Source organism: Salvelinus sp. IW2-2015, unplaced genomic scaffold (assembly GCF_002910315.2).
Source record: "Salvelinus sp. IW2-2015 unplaced genomic scaffold, ASM291031v2 Un_scaffold1406, whole genome shotgun sequence".
In the NCBI taxonomy this organism is placed as follows: Eukaryota; Metazoa; Chordata; class Actinopteri; order Salmoniformes; family Salmonidae; genus Salvelinus; species Salvelinus sp. IW2-2015.
The window spans coordinates 27,774-42,298 of NW_019942889.1; the positions used below are offsets into that span (position 1 = coordinate 27,774).

The 14,525-nt window shown below is 39.7% G+C and overlaps 1 protein-coding gene across 1 annotated transcript; it reads right to left on the reverse strand.

Annotated features, from left to right (window-relative positions):
- Nucleotides 1–1,727: 1,727 nt before the first annotated feature.
- Nucleotides 1,728–4,217, reverse strand: ccl25a (chemokine (C-C motif) ligand 25a). Its single transcript, XM_024138172.2, has 5 exons — nucleotides 4,115–4,217; nucleotides 3,532–3,653; nucleotides 2,794–2,911; nucleotides 2,445–2,541; nucleotides 1,728–2,360 (listed from the first exon to the last, which is right to left on the reverse strand). The coding sequence occupies exons 2-5, from the start codon at nucleotides 3,590–3,592 to the stop codon at nucleotides 2,328–2,330; spliced, it is 309 nt and encodes a 102-aa protein (XP_023993940.1). The 5' UTR covers nucleotides 3,593–3,653; nucleotides 4,115–4,217; the 3' UTR covers nucleotides 1,728–2,327.
- Nucleotides 4,218–14,525: the final 10,308 nt, after the last annotated feature.

Genomic DNA, 14,525 nt, shown 5'->3' on the forward strand with positions numbered 1-14,525 from the left:
GGACGCTACAGACAGAAGTTTGGTAGATCGGCTGTACGACTTCAGACGAGTCCCAAGACGCTTGTGGGGGTCGTAGAGCAAAACAGAGAACACCATCCTGTTCATGAGAGTTCATCTTTCACAGAAGGGTCACAATAGTTATGTAGGCCAAACTGTTCGGACGCTACATTTTCAGGATGTCTCATAGTCTGACAAACACCTCTCTAGCTCTGTCACCTTTCGACCGCAGATGCAGGATGCCTCATAGTCTGACAAACACCTCTTCTAGCTCTGTCACCTTTCGACCGCAGATTCAGGATGCCTCATAGTCTGACAAACACCTCTCTAGCTCTGTCACCTTTCGACCGCAGATTCAGGATGCTCATAGTCTGACAAACACCTCTCTAGCTCTGTCACCTTTGACCGCAGATTCAGGATGTCTCATAGTCTGACAAACACTCTCTAGCTCTGTCACCTTTCGACCCAGATTCAGGATGCCTCATAGTCTGACAAAACACCTCTCTAGCTCTGTCACCTTTCGACGCAGATTCAGGATGTCTCATAGTCTGACAAACCCTCTCTAGCTCTGTCACCTTTCGACCGCAGATTCAGGATGCTCATAGTCTGACAAACACCTCTCTAGCTCTGTCAACCTTCGACGCAGATTCGGATGCTCATAGTCTGACAAACTCCTCTAGCTCTGTCACCTTTCGACCGCAGATTCAGGATGTCTCATAGTCTGACAAACACCTCTCTAGCTCTGTCACCTTTCGACCGCAGATGCGGATGCCTCATAGTCTGACAAACACCTCTCTAGCTCTGTCACCTTTCGACCGCAGATGCGACAGAAGTGCGACATCGGCGGATGCGGTGCATTGAGACAAATCCAATATCTCTATCTTAAACTGGCATACTTTGATGGGGATTTTGTATTATGCTAATTAGACATAGGGGGTTAACATTTATAAAGGAACTGTTCTCTTAGTTGTGTCATACCTCATAAACCATAAACAAAACAGAGTGAAACGCAGTAAACAACTTTATTAGTATTTGTTAGTGAAAAGCAATATAACAAACGAGAAAAATATACATTTGACAAAAATCTACAGTATCAAAACATACAAGGAATACACAAATACAAAAGAGATTTCATTCAAAAATTGTAGGCACTTATACTTGGTGGCGCTATGGTTGGTGGCGCTATYTTCAATACAAATCAAATCAAATTGTATTTCTCACATGCGCCGACCTTACAGTGAAATGCAATACCAGAGTTTATGCWGTGGTGTAAAGTACTTAAGTAAAAATACTTTTTTGGGGTATCTTTACTTTACTTTACTATTTATATTTTTGACAACTTTTAGTTTAACTTCACTACATTCCTGAAGAAAAGAATGTACTTTTTACTCCTTACATTTTCCCTGACACCCAAAAGTACATTTTGAATGCTTAGCAGGACAGGAAAATGGACTAATTCACGCCCTTACCAAGAGAACATCCCTGGTCATCCCTACTGCCTCTGATCTGATGGACTCACTAAACACACATGCTTTGCTTGTAAATGATGTCTGAGTGTTGGAGTGTGCCCCTGGCTATCTGTAAATGATGTCTGAGTGTTGGAGTGTGTCCCTGGCTATCCATAAATAAAAGAAAACAATAAAACGATACCGTCCGGTTTGCTTAATTAATATAAGGAATGTTTTATTATTTTACTTTTACTTTTGATACTTAAGTATATTTTAGTAATGACATTTACTTTTGATACTTAAGTATATTTAAAACCAAATAGTTTTAGATTTTTACTCAAGTAGTAATTTACTGGGTGACTTTCACTTTTACTTAAGTCATTTTCTATTAAGGTATCTTTACTTTTACTCAAGTATGACAATTGGGTACTTTTTACATCACCGGTTTTATCCTACACACAAAAAACTGTACAAACACACGCTCACACACTCACATGCTCACACACACACACACACACACACACACACACACGCACACACACACACGCACACACACACACTCACACACACACGCACACACACACGCACAGGTTCCGACAGGATTGCTATACAGTAAAATGCAGCCATACAGAATGGCTGGGCTGGCTTCAACAGGTATGGGTGTCTGTTAAAGGAATAGCAGAACTGCACAGTAGCAGAAAACATGCATCATTGCCAGTTAGATCTCTGTTAAAGCAGCAGATGCCTTCTGCAGTAGAAAAGCAAAAATGTCCCTCAAATGACCAGACATCATCAAAAATCGTACTGATTTACAACAGGACTCGTCACGGCAGGATGGCAGAGTAAAAGGTTATAGACGACACGGTCTCGAAGGCAGAGCTTCTAGCCTCTCGCCTTCTTTAGCCCCTTCATGTGCTGGAAAACAAATATATTGGTTTCAGGAAGATGAATGAAAATCGATGAATAAATAAATCCAGTTGTGATGTTAGAAATTCTCACCTTTTTACTCTTCTTGGTTTCAACCTTCAGCATCAGTTCATTCACCCACTTCTCTCTGGGGTCAGCACAGAACAACCTGCCTCTCTTCATGGTGAACCTGGCGCGGACAGGAACAGAAATAAAAATTCAGGGTGAAAAACACGAACGCCGATGAAGCTTATAGCCTTACAGTTAGTAGTTGAARCTCATGAAGTGAGTGAACCTCCGCCGTGCATCACAGAGCTGGATGTCTCGTCCATTAAAGGTGCATTRATTTATTTATTTTTTTGCTTTTAACATGTTCTGTATTACTAAAGTCATATAGCAGCCTTTCTATGGTTACGCTCCTCTATTCTCAGTCAGGACTTACACAATAGCGTGGATGTTGCAACCCCCGTCTGTCTCCTGCCTCCTGTAACTCGTCACCATCCTCAAAGCAGTCTTCTTCACCCTCCGCACGTACTTCAGACAGCAGTCTTCATAGGAACCTGGGGGGCCATGGAGAGGATCGCAGCTCAACATCTGTACTTTATAGTGAATGAAATAAGAGAAGGCCCCCAACTCTGCACAGAAATTAATCAGTGTATTCCATTTTATTTTATTTTTTATTTTTTTTTACATTTGGTTCAAAATTGAATAAATCGATTTTTTCCCCCGCTCTCAACCTTAATTCTAAGAGTGAAGACCTTCTTTTTGTCTTTGACTGTTTCAGGTTGGAAGTGCACAGGTTRGATTCAGCATCAATGAAGAAGAGCATGTAGATATGGCTGACAGCCTTTGACCCATATGTTACTATCAGTAAAGTAAAGCTAACAACACCACCGACTGAAACGCTATCRGAAAATCAGTGATCAAATAAAAACAGGGTGAGGCTGGCTTATCTCTCTGAGAACAGAGGTCAGTTGMTAGTATCATAATCCTTGTATCTGTATTTTTCCTGTATTTTTCCTGTGTAACAGTGCATGTTATGAATGTCAAATCCATGAACAACAACTCYTCAATTAATAAAAAATATTGTACAAAAGCCCGTTTTACATCAGCACTTGTCACATAGCGCTTAATTAACCGATACCCAACCCATGTTAAATCCTATTTATACTAAACGTACCTTGGGCCAGCGTGACGCATAGACAGGCTAGGATTAGAATGAACATTACGTTGAACCGCATGGCTGGATGTGTGGTCGTGGCTCTGTGAAGAGATCCTGGCGGTGCAGAGTGGAATCAAACCCTGCAGCAATACAGGAATAGCCATAAACCTTTATCAATGTCTCTCTGCCTCCAGCAACTTCRCACATCTTACTGCCCCAAGCCATCCACTTTCAAGTTGTTTTGTAGTTTTACCCAGGCTATATGGTAACATTTGTATTCCATTGCTAATGGACATCAGCAATCACCTTAAAATAAAGTGAACTAAATATGCACACTTTTCAGTCCAGATGTATAATTATATAGAAAATAGTAATACGTCCAAATGTATACCGCCTATATCAACTCAAAATATCTTGTTAAACTTTTTGCACGCAAAAAAAAAGTGAATAATACATATTTCACTGATGATAATACACAAAATCTATAACATTCAAAACTATGCAAAAATCATATGCTTTTCATATGACAGTGACACAAAAGTAGTAATCCTTGCATTCTAGAAGGCTATCCTGTACAAAGACAGCTATCAGTACTACTCACAGAACTCTGAAGGAGATAGGATGTCTTCAGTTAGCTGCTGTTTCCTTGGTTCTGCTGGGTGTGCAAGGGAACGTGCTCTTATGTAGTTAGCGCCAAACAGACAGAGCTTAGATTGTATTACCTGACGTGTCACACCCCTGTGCACCTGAGGTACTCTTGACTTTTACTATTTTTTTATTYAAGTATGATTTTTATTGGGTAAGCAGAAAATTGATTGACACATGGAGCGTTGTTTAGAAAACTTGCCAAAATAGATATGGGTTCTTGATAAATCTGGGCAATCTCCAACTGAAGGACGGTTATACTTTCGGGTTCGCACTGTTTACTTCTCTTTAAATAGGGCAATATCTTAGACATTGAACTGAAAGGACCAATCGAACAGTACAGTTAATTCAGTTTCTCATAGTTGTGAAATCATTTTCATTTACCAATTGAGAGTTAGGAACTATATGGTATACTATATCTGCATTATTGTCTATATGTAGTTATTGACATAGACTTGTTCTGTTCAACGTTCTCTACCTATATAGTACACTAAATAARCCCAATTCATGTTGTTAACATTGCTGTCACCGTTCAAACCGAAGAAGGTTCGGGAACTTTAAAGCCAATTATCTCAGAATCATCTTTTGTTCCAAAGCTCTCGCAATAGCTTTACCGATCAAGTCTAAGATGAAAGGGCTCACCTGTGATAAGTATCTGTTCTTATCTCTTACATAATGTGTTCTTGATTCATGGCCAAATGTGGAAGCATTATTTACAAAACGCAAGTCTATAACTCAAACTATTAAATGGATGAAATATTAGACTCAAACTTGGCTACTTATTATAATTTTTTATTGACAGGTCTACAAAATCTACCCAAAAAGCCTCTGTTGAAACTTGCTATAAAACGAGCCTGGCCCTTCGCTAATTAATTAGCTTTAGGCTAATTGTCATAGAAAAAGATGTGTGACTCAGGAGATGCAGTAGAACATGCATGTAACTCAGGGAGCAGATCAGCAATCATATTGTCTGGTGTAACCGCAGATCATTTTTGTCAGTAACCTGAGAGACTCTTCTCTACTACTCTCTTCTATTAAATGGTAGCAACAGTGTCAAAGGTCATTGTTTTTTGCTTCTCCTTTAACTGGTTTTATTGTCAGCGGTAGTCCACACTTTTTACTCCCAACAGATAAAGTCATGGCTTCCTTTATCAAGCRAGGAAAGCCCATTAACATTCCTATCTGAGAATTGCCAAGATAGTGAGCCTGACCAAACCTCTCCATTGTAAAACAATGTTTTTTTCTGGGAAGACTGCTAGAGCCAGGTACTGTATGATTAGAATGGTCTGTAGACAGTGCTCAGACCATACAATCTGCAACCTCATACAACATGATCACAAATCATTAATACAGAGATTTCTTTCCACCTTTCCTTTCCTTGTAAAATAGACAAAGGTCTATTTTACAAGGGAGCCCTGCATATACACAATTTACAAAAACAACATAATACAAATATACAAAATTACTATCCATAAGAAAGTATAGGTTGCAATAACATGCTACACACATTTTGGTGCATTTCCACTGATGATTTACCCAGTGTTCGACCCAAAAGGCTCAGACTTTTCTGAGCCAGCACCCGTGTCTCYCTGGGGTAGGGCTCTGSCGGACCTGCTCTGACTTGAAGCCAAGGCAAGGCCCTGGGTATTTTTCAGCTGTCATTTTCATAACATTGGCTTTACTGTGAACTTCAACCCCTTCTCACAAAGCAACAGTTTTTAACGCTCGACACAAGTCTTTAGTGTCACACTCCTGATGGAAACACAATAAATTTGCTCTATGCAGAAATCGACTCTGCCATTTCCTGGTTGCTAAAATTCTAATAGTTCACCTAATTTTCAGATTATGTGACAAAACATAACAAGCAAGTATAGTGTAGAAAAACCTTCAGAGGAGGCTGGTGGGAGGACCAATAGGAGGACGGGCTCATTGTAATGGCTGGAATGGAATGAATGGAACGGTATCAAACATATCAAACAAATGGAAATCACGTTTGACTCCAATTACTCCTTTTCCAGCCATTACAATGAGCCCGTCCTCTTGTTGCTCATCACACCAGCCTCCACTGTAATCATCTAAATGTCTGTGAAAAATATTTGTCCATAACCAAAKATTTTGTATTTTCAGCTGTTTGAAGCTGGTGTACAAAACCGAAAATAAAAGTCCCAAAAACAAAACTTAAGAATGGGAAACATAGAAATAGCACACATAGAACAGACATGCCACTTCCTAGACTTGCTTTCGATTAAAAAAAAAAAAAAAAKWTTATTTAACTAGGCAAGTCAGTTAAGAACAAATTCTTATTTTCAATGACAGCCTAGGAACAGTGGGTTAACCCAAAAGCCACGTTGAGAAATAAGGTGATGAAAGAAATCAGACAGGCCAAGGCAAACTTTTTTATTAACATAATTGGTGAAGCAAAGGGAAATTCTAAARTGATCTGGGAGAATCTAAAAAAGTTAACAGGGAAAGACCATAGTAACACTGCAAAAAGACTAGAAATCATGGTGAATAACAATCTAACACAGGATGCAGTRGAAATAGCAATAGCCTTCAATTCCTARTTTATTGACTCTGTCAGGGTACTGACACAGAACCCCTCCACTMGTTTCTTGGGCTCAGTGCTAGTYAATGARYCTCAACCTGTCTTCATCATAAGGSAGGTTTCTGAGTCAAAGGTGYACAAGGTGATTAGCTCACTAAAGAACTCTAAAGCCAAAGATGTGTTTGGGKTGGACTCTACCTTTCTTAAAAACTACAAAGAGTCACTCATTGGCCCCATTACTAAGGTCACCAACACATCTATTGGTCTGGGGGTGTTTCCAAGGGTATGGAAGTCGGCCATAATAACGTCCATCTTTAAATCGAGTGACCCTGCTGACGTGAGTAACTACAGGCCCATTAGTATACTACCTGTGGTGTCGAAGGTTGCTGAAAAGTGTGTAGCAGAACAACTGATTGCCCACCTCAACAACAGCCCCTTCACATTACACTCRATGCAGTTTGGCTTCAGAGCGAAACACTCCACAGAAACAGCCAACTGCTTTCTTCTGGAAAATGTGAAGTCCAAGATGGACAAAGGAGGCGTTGTTGGGGCTGTGTTTCTGGACCTAAGGAAMGKTTTTGATACTGTTAACCATYAGATTCTCATSACAAAATTGTCCAAGTTCAACTTTTCCCCCGATGCCTTGAGATGGATGAAATCATACCTTGAAGGCAGAACTCAGTGTGTCAGAGTGAGCAATGAGCTGTCGCCCACTATTAGCTATGATGTGGGCATGCCCCAAGGGTCAATACTGGGGCCGCTCCTGTTCAGCCTGTACATTAATGATTTGCCTTCTGTCTGCACTGGGTCTGAAGTTCCAATGTATGCAGATGATACAGTGATATATGTGCATGCAAAGACCAAACAACAAGCTGCACAAGAACTCACTACTGTAATGGTCCAGGTTACAAAGTGGCTCAGTGACTCACTACTGTAATGGTCCAGGTTACAAAGTGGCTCAGTGACTCACTACTGTAATGGTCCAGGTTACAAAGTGGCTCACTACTGTAATGGCCCAGGTTACAAAGTGGCTCAGTGACTCATGTTTACATCTCAATGTGAATAAAACTGTCTGCATGTTCTTCACAAAGAGGGCAACTGATGCTACTGAGCCAGATGTSTATGTGTCAGGGGAGAAGCTCCAGGTGGTATCTGATTTTAAGTACCTTGGCATCATACTTGATTCCAACCTCTCTTTTAAAAAGCAGGTGAAAAAGGTAATTCAAATAACCAAATTCAACCTYGCTAATTTCCGATTTATATGAAATTGTTTGACTACAGAGGTAGCAAAAGTGTACTTCAAATCAATGATACTCCCTCACTTAACATACTGCTTGACTAGTTGGCCCCAAGCTTGRTGTACAACATTAAAACCCATTCAGTCTGTCTACAAACAGGCTCTCAAAGTGCTTGATAGGAAGCCCAATAGCCATCATCACTGTTACATCCTCAGAAAGCKTGAGCTCATGAGTTGGGAAYATCTTGTGCAATACACCGARGCATGTCTTGTATTCAAGATCCTAAATGGCCTGGCTCCCCCTCCACTCAGTATTTTTGTTAAACAGAAAACCCAAACKTATGGRAGCAGATCCACAAGGTCRGCCATGAGAGGTGACTGTATAGTTCCCTTAAGGAAAAGCACCTTTAGTAAATCCGCTTTCTCTGTGAGAGCTTCCCATGTCTGGAATACACTGCCATCAGACACACATAACTGCACCACCTATCACACTTTCTCAAAAAACATGAAGACATGGCTAAAGGTCAATCAGATTTGTGAACACAATCCCTAGCTGTGTATTGRCGCTTTCCATGTTGTCTGTTGTCTGTAGCTTGTGAGGTATGGAAACACTTTGTTGCTTTTATGGATTTTGTCTTGCTGCTTTTTGTTCTATGTTGCTCTGTCTGCATGCTGTGTCTTGCTTGTCCTATGTTGCTCTGCGTGTGCTCTCTGCTCAATGATTGTCTGTATTGTAATTGTTTTTAATAACCTGCCCGGGGACTGCGGTTGAAAATTAGCCGGCTGGCTAAAACCGTAACTTTTACTGAAACGTTGATATATGTGCACTGTCCCTGTAAAAATAAAAATAAACTCACTAACCACCTTGTTCAGGGGCAGAACAACAGATTTTTACCCTGTCAGCTCAGGGATTCAATCTTGCAACCTTTTGGTTATCTAGTCCAACGCTCTAAACACTAGGCTACCTGCGCCCCAATAACAATGACAGATCTATAACTCACATTTCTATGTGAATTTGTTTGTATATAAAACGCTGGCGACACCCTGGTGTGGGGGTAAGTCGAGATGGAAAAGCAGGAATGCACAGATATATGCCAGAATGTAGAAATATTGAATTACAATTTCTCTCTATAAACTCAACCTATTCTACTTTTAGAGTCATGTAGGGATTTAGTGACAGGAATTATATATCGTTGTAAAAGAGGGGTTTTGTGCTCACAAATAATTTCCCCTCTGGACATATTATGTTCTGACAGCTGTGACAATCTCATGCGTTTAGCAGAGCTATAGGTAGTGCACTTTATAGCGTTTTAGCATGCGTTTAGCAGAGCTATAGGTAGTGCACTTTATAGCGTTTAGCATGCGTTTAGCAGAGCTATAGGTAGTGCACTTTATAGCGTTTAGCATGCGTTTAGCAGAGCTATAGGTAGTGCACTTTAAGTGTTTAGGTTGCCATTTGAGACGCAACACCTATGAGTCTTAACTCTGACATTAAAGAGCCTCTGTCAGCATGGCCTTAAATCATATCTTCTTCAGTGTTTGGCCTCTCATCTCCTCTTTCCAGCTGAAATACGATTCTATTGGGATTTAAAACCTTTTAAAAAAAAACTGGGATTTTTAGAAATTCTAACATTATATTATAAAAAAAAATAAAAAATGTATTTATTGTAAAGCGCTATATAATGCTCCAGGATTAATTTTGTTAGTTAAAAAAAAAATCTGAACTTTAAACAACATTTATAAAGCAAACATTATCCTTTAGAAAGGATCTAGTGCAGCAAATACTTCAACAGTTTAAGCAAACTGTATGTTGCAGATCAGTGATTACATATATTTTTCAGAATATTGCCCCCAAAAAATGTATCTTAAGGGGGATAGCCATCTGTGAAGGAGTTGACAAGCCATCTGTGAAGGAGGTGACAAGCCATCTGTGAAGGAGTTGACAAGCCACTGGTGGAGTTGACAACAACAAACAAAAAAGACATATTTTTTTCCTCTATCAATATAAGTTCTATACAAACATTTGTCAAATATAGAAAATTATTAATTTGAAAATCTCCAATAAAAATCTGSCGGATTTGAGGTTTTACGGAGTTGGCAAAAAATGTCATTTTTCTTCTTCATTCAAGTGGTTTACAAAGTAGCAATTTTGTTTTCCCTCAGTTGCTTATGACTCTAAAACATAATTAAAATAAATATATTTGAAACAAAATGAATATCCTATCAGGGAGATGGAGTTGACAGTTTATGGATGTGACCAGGGTGATTTCAATATTGATTATTTAAGTCTATCAAAAGTAGAGAACTTTCCAGACCATGAATTGTCTTGTTGCACTATATGTAATGAGGACATTAATATTCATTTAGGATTTCAGACAAATCTGACGGAGTTCACCAAATTTACGGCCAATTTTTTAAAGGAATCACAGTTTTGAGATAAATATTCTTTAAAGTCAGCGAGGGCTATTGCAAGAAACTAAATAAGATCCCTTTTCAGGCAATATTAATTATTGCCAGGTTTTAGAATTATAAAACCTTTTGGGGAGAGTTTGAAATTGGGATCCTTTGCTCCAGACATATCTYGGCATAAAGCCAACATGGAAATGAATAATATTGAAAATATTTATAAAATTCCAAAAGAGGGGCAACACCCTTGTCTCGCTAAACTTCATTTTTAAGATCAAATAATTCAACCAAAACATTTTTTGCTGTTCAACTATAAAAAATAAAGTTTCCCTGCCAGYCAAGAATTGTTCCGATTTTCATGAATCCCTGATTGATGGGAAAGCGTCAGCCCTGAGTGGACATGTCATCTGATAGCGTTGTTCAGTGATGCTCAAGTCACTTTCACAACCAACACTTTCACAACCGTGTCCCAAATAGGGCACCCTATTCCATATGTGCCCTGGCCAAAAGTAGTGAGCTACAAAGGGAATAGGGTGCGTCCCATAACAGCCAAATGAGGCATATCAACAGCCTGCCCTTRCTGTTTTGTTTGTCCTCMYGGTTATTTTTCTTGTCAGTGTTTTTTGGTGTTATGGTCCTGCAAGTGAGGATACTAATGCTACACTGTGGCCTCACTTTGTTGAACAAAACCCTCACACCCTTTTCTGTTGCCACCCAGCATGGCAGGAGAGGAGATAGCTTAAGAGTGAGTTGTTCAAATGCCAAGGAGATGTTATAAACATTATTTTCTTGCGAAAAGAATTTACTCACATTGTTTCGGTCATTTTCTAAAAGTTTGACGCAACCCTCACTTTCTTTTCCTTGTGAAACACAACCGTTTGTTTCATAATCACTTGCCATAGTTAAAACAGTCATCTGGGAACAAATACAAAACAGTGGACACAAAGTTGGCTTGAGTTGTCCCATTTCCTGGTAACGGCTTCATAGCTACTGATCCTGACAGATTAATGGCACTGAACTCTGAACAATAGCTGAGAAATACCTTGTCATAAAGTCTTAGAAAAAGATATGGCCCACTGCCAAGAGATCCTGGTTAGCTTCCCAAATGGCACCCTATACCCTATATAGTGCACTACTACCTATGGGCTCTGGTCAAAAGTAGGGAATAGGGTGCTATTTGGAAAACCAAAAAGGGATTCAGGTTGCATGAATGACACTTATGTCTCTCACCAACTTGCATAGTTTGTCATGTTGCATGCGTATTGGGAAAAGCAATATGCAAAGCCATTAATCAGTGTTGCTGAATGAAACCTTTTACTTTGGCACAGAGAGAAGCCTCAGTATAGGTTCACATACTGACCTGTATATTGAAGAACTGTCTAACACTCTTCCTGACATCAGTGAAGCATCAAGTATGGCCTTGATTGTCACTCCAAAGACATTGCGCAAAACAGAGTGAAATATGGACACGTCACTAATTTGAAGCTATTATTAATTAGAGTTTTAACCAGCCATTTATAAATAAGATGTACCAAACATGGGATAAAATTAATATTTTGACTGTTATTGATGTACTATTTGGATTCTCCTACTGAAAATGTCAAGGCAGGCATGACCGATAACAGGAACACTTCCCCATCCATACAGAATGTTGTTTTTATATTCGAGTCGTGCATCACACAATGTCAACAAACATTGTAAACCGCAGAAAAAAATGGAATGTAGGTAAGCCTACTGTTTCCTGTTAGAATATTTTCACTATTTCACTAGAGTCAACGCTATTTAACAGTATATAACAACCACTGTGTTTACTGTGTGAGTAAGATATATGTATATATCAAATCAAATTTGATTGGTCACATACACATGTTTAGCAGATGTTATTGCGGGTGTAGAAAAATGCTTGTTGCAAACTTTCCATAAGAACTAGAAGCGAGGCAGCTCTCTGTCGGAGTCATCTAAATGTTTCTATAGTGTATATGAGTTGGGGGGGGGGCATGCATATGGCTCTTAGATGTGCGTCTCTTGTCAGGTTTAGACTTACTATTGTTTATGGAGCAGCACACTTGAAAAGCTTCCATCTTCCTCCTTCTTCTGTCTGTGATGAATGTGGAGTAGGCCTAGAGCAGTTAAGCATGGGAGTGGGAGGGGACATGTATGGGCTTGGTAGTGCCTRGGGAAAAATGTTGAACTCAGATTCTGTCTTGACGTGTGAAATACAAGAGCTCTCATGTGGTTATCTATAGCAGGGTTCCCCAACTCTGTCCTGGGGCACCCCCTGGGTGCGTGTTTTGATTTTTGCCCCCTAGCACTACACAGCTGATTCAAATAAACCAACTAATTTATTAAGCTTTTATTACTTGAATRGCAAGATTCAGTTGCAAGATCAAATCACCGAGCTGACAAGGTAAAAATCTGRCGTTCTGCCCCTGAACAAGGCAGTTAACCCARTGTTCCTAGGCTGTCATTGAAAATAAGAATTTGTTCTTATTAACTAACTTGCCTAGTTAAATAAAGGTAAAATAAATCAATAAATCTATATGACTAGAAATACAAGASCTCTTATGGGGTTATCTATAGCCAGATTAGGATGAGGTATTTTTTTCAAATACATTTTCAAATGTGTCATAGCATGTTGAATTCCCTTGTACGCTACCCCCATCTAGTGGTGGATCTGCAAGCAAGTTACACCTCTTAACCTAGTGCGCAGATCAAATCWATCCTCTACCTACCTATTGAGTCTTGATACTTCTCTCTTCAAGCCCTCTTGGGACAAGTTAAGTTATTTTTAGATGAAGGAGAGGAGAGGAAGTTAGATCATTGTGATCATGTTGCATCATGAGCACTGGAGTACCACACACACCCCACAGCCTCAGGGGCGGTGGGGGTAGGGGAGAAGGCTCTGGGGACCCACAAAGCTGGTCCCATGTTTGCAAAGAGTTATGGGATATTAGAATCCCGTTGTCTTAACCTTTGTCATCTTCAACCTAGCCTGGAGGTCGCCCCCATAGAATTAGGAATCAGAATACTAGAATGGACAAGAACCTTCTTATGATGGGATAAAGGGTCAGCCATTTTGGTCAGGGAGTTGGTCAACCATTGTTTGCCAGAGCTGTGATAAGATACTGTGTAAAATAATGAATTTGAAGAATGTATCTGCACTGTATGTTTGTTAGCTAGCTAGGCAGACAGTTTTAGAGGAATGATTACATACTTTTTCAAATTAGCTGCCAATATGCCAACATTCCATTCAACAATGCAGTCATCCAAAGTTGGCTGAAATCAGTAGTGATAAGATAATATAATAATAATATATAACACTCAGTTTACCAAATACCATAGAAAGCATTAAATAACATATTCATAAATGGCAAAAATAGACAGTCAAAAATAAAAATAATAAGGAATAATATTTTGAAGTGTCTGTCCTATATCTAGGAGATATAAGAAAGTGCAGAAATATATATATATATATATATTATATATTATATATATATATATATATATATATTATATATATACACTGCTCAAAAATAAAGGGAACACTTAAACAACACAATGTAACTCCAAGTCAATCACACTTCTGTGAAATCAAACTGTCCACTTAGGAAGCAACACTGATTGACAATAAATTTCACCATGCTGTGTGTGCAAATGGAAATAGACAAAAGGTGGAAATTATAGGCAATTAGCAAGACACCCCCAAAAAGGAGTGATTCTGCAGGTGGTGACGCACAGACAACTTTCTCAGTTCCTATGCATCCTGATGATGTTTTGGTCACTTTTGAATGCTGGCGGTGCTCTCAACTCTAGTGGGTTGCATGAGACGGAGTCTACACCCACACAAGTGGCAAGCACAACCCCCACCTGTGGACGTCGGGCCCTCATACCACCCTCATGGAGTCTGTTTCTGACCGTTTGAGCAGACACATGCACATTTGTGGCCTGCTGGAGGTCATTTTGCAGGGCTCTGGCAGTGCACCTCCTTGCACAAAGGCGGAGGTAGCGGTCCTGCTGCTGGGTTTTTGCCCTCCTACGGGCCTCCTCCGTCTCCTGATGTACTGGCCTGTCTCCTGGTAGCGCCTCCATGCTCTGGACACTAGCTGACAGACACAGCAAAACCTTTTTGCCACAGCTCGCATTTGATGTGCCATCCTGGATGAACTGCACTAACCTTGG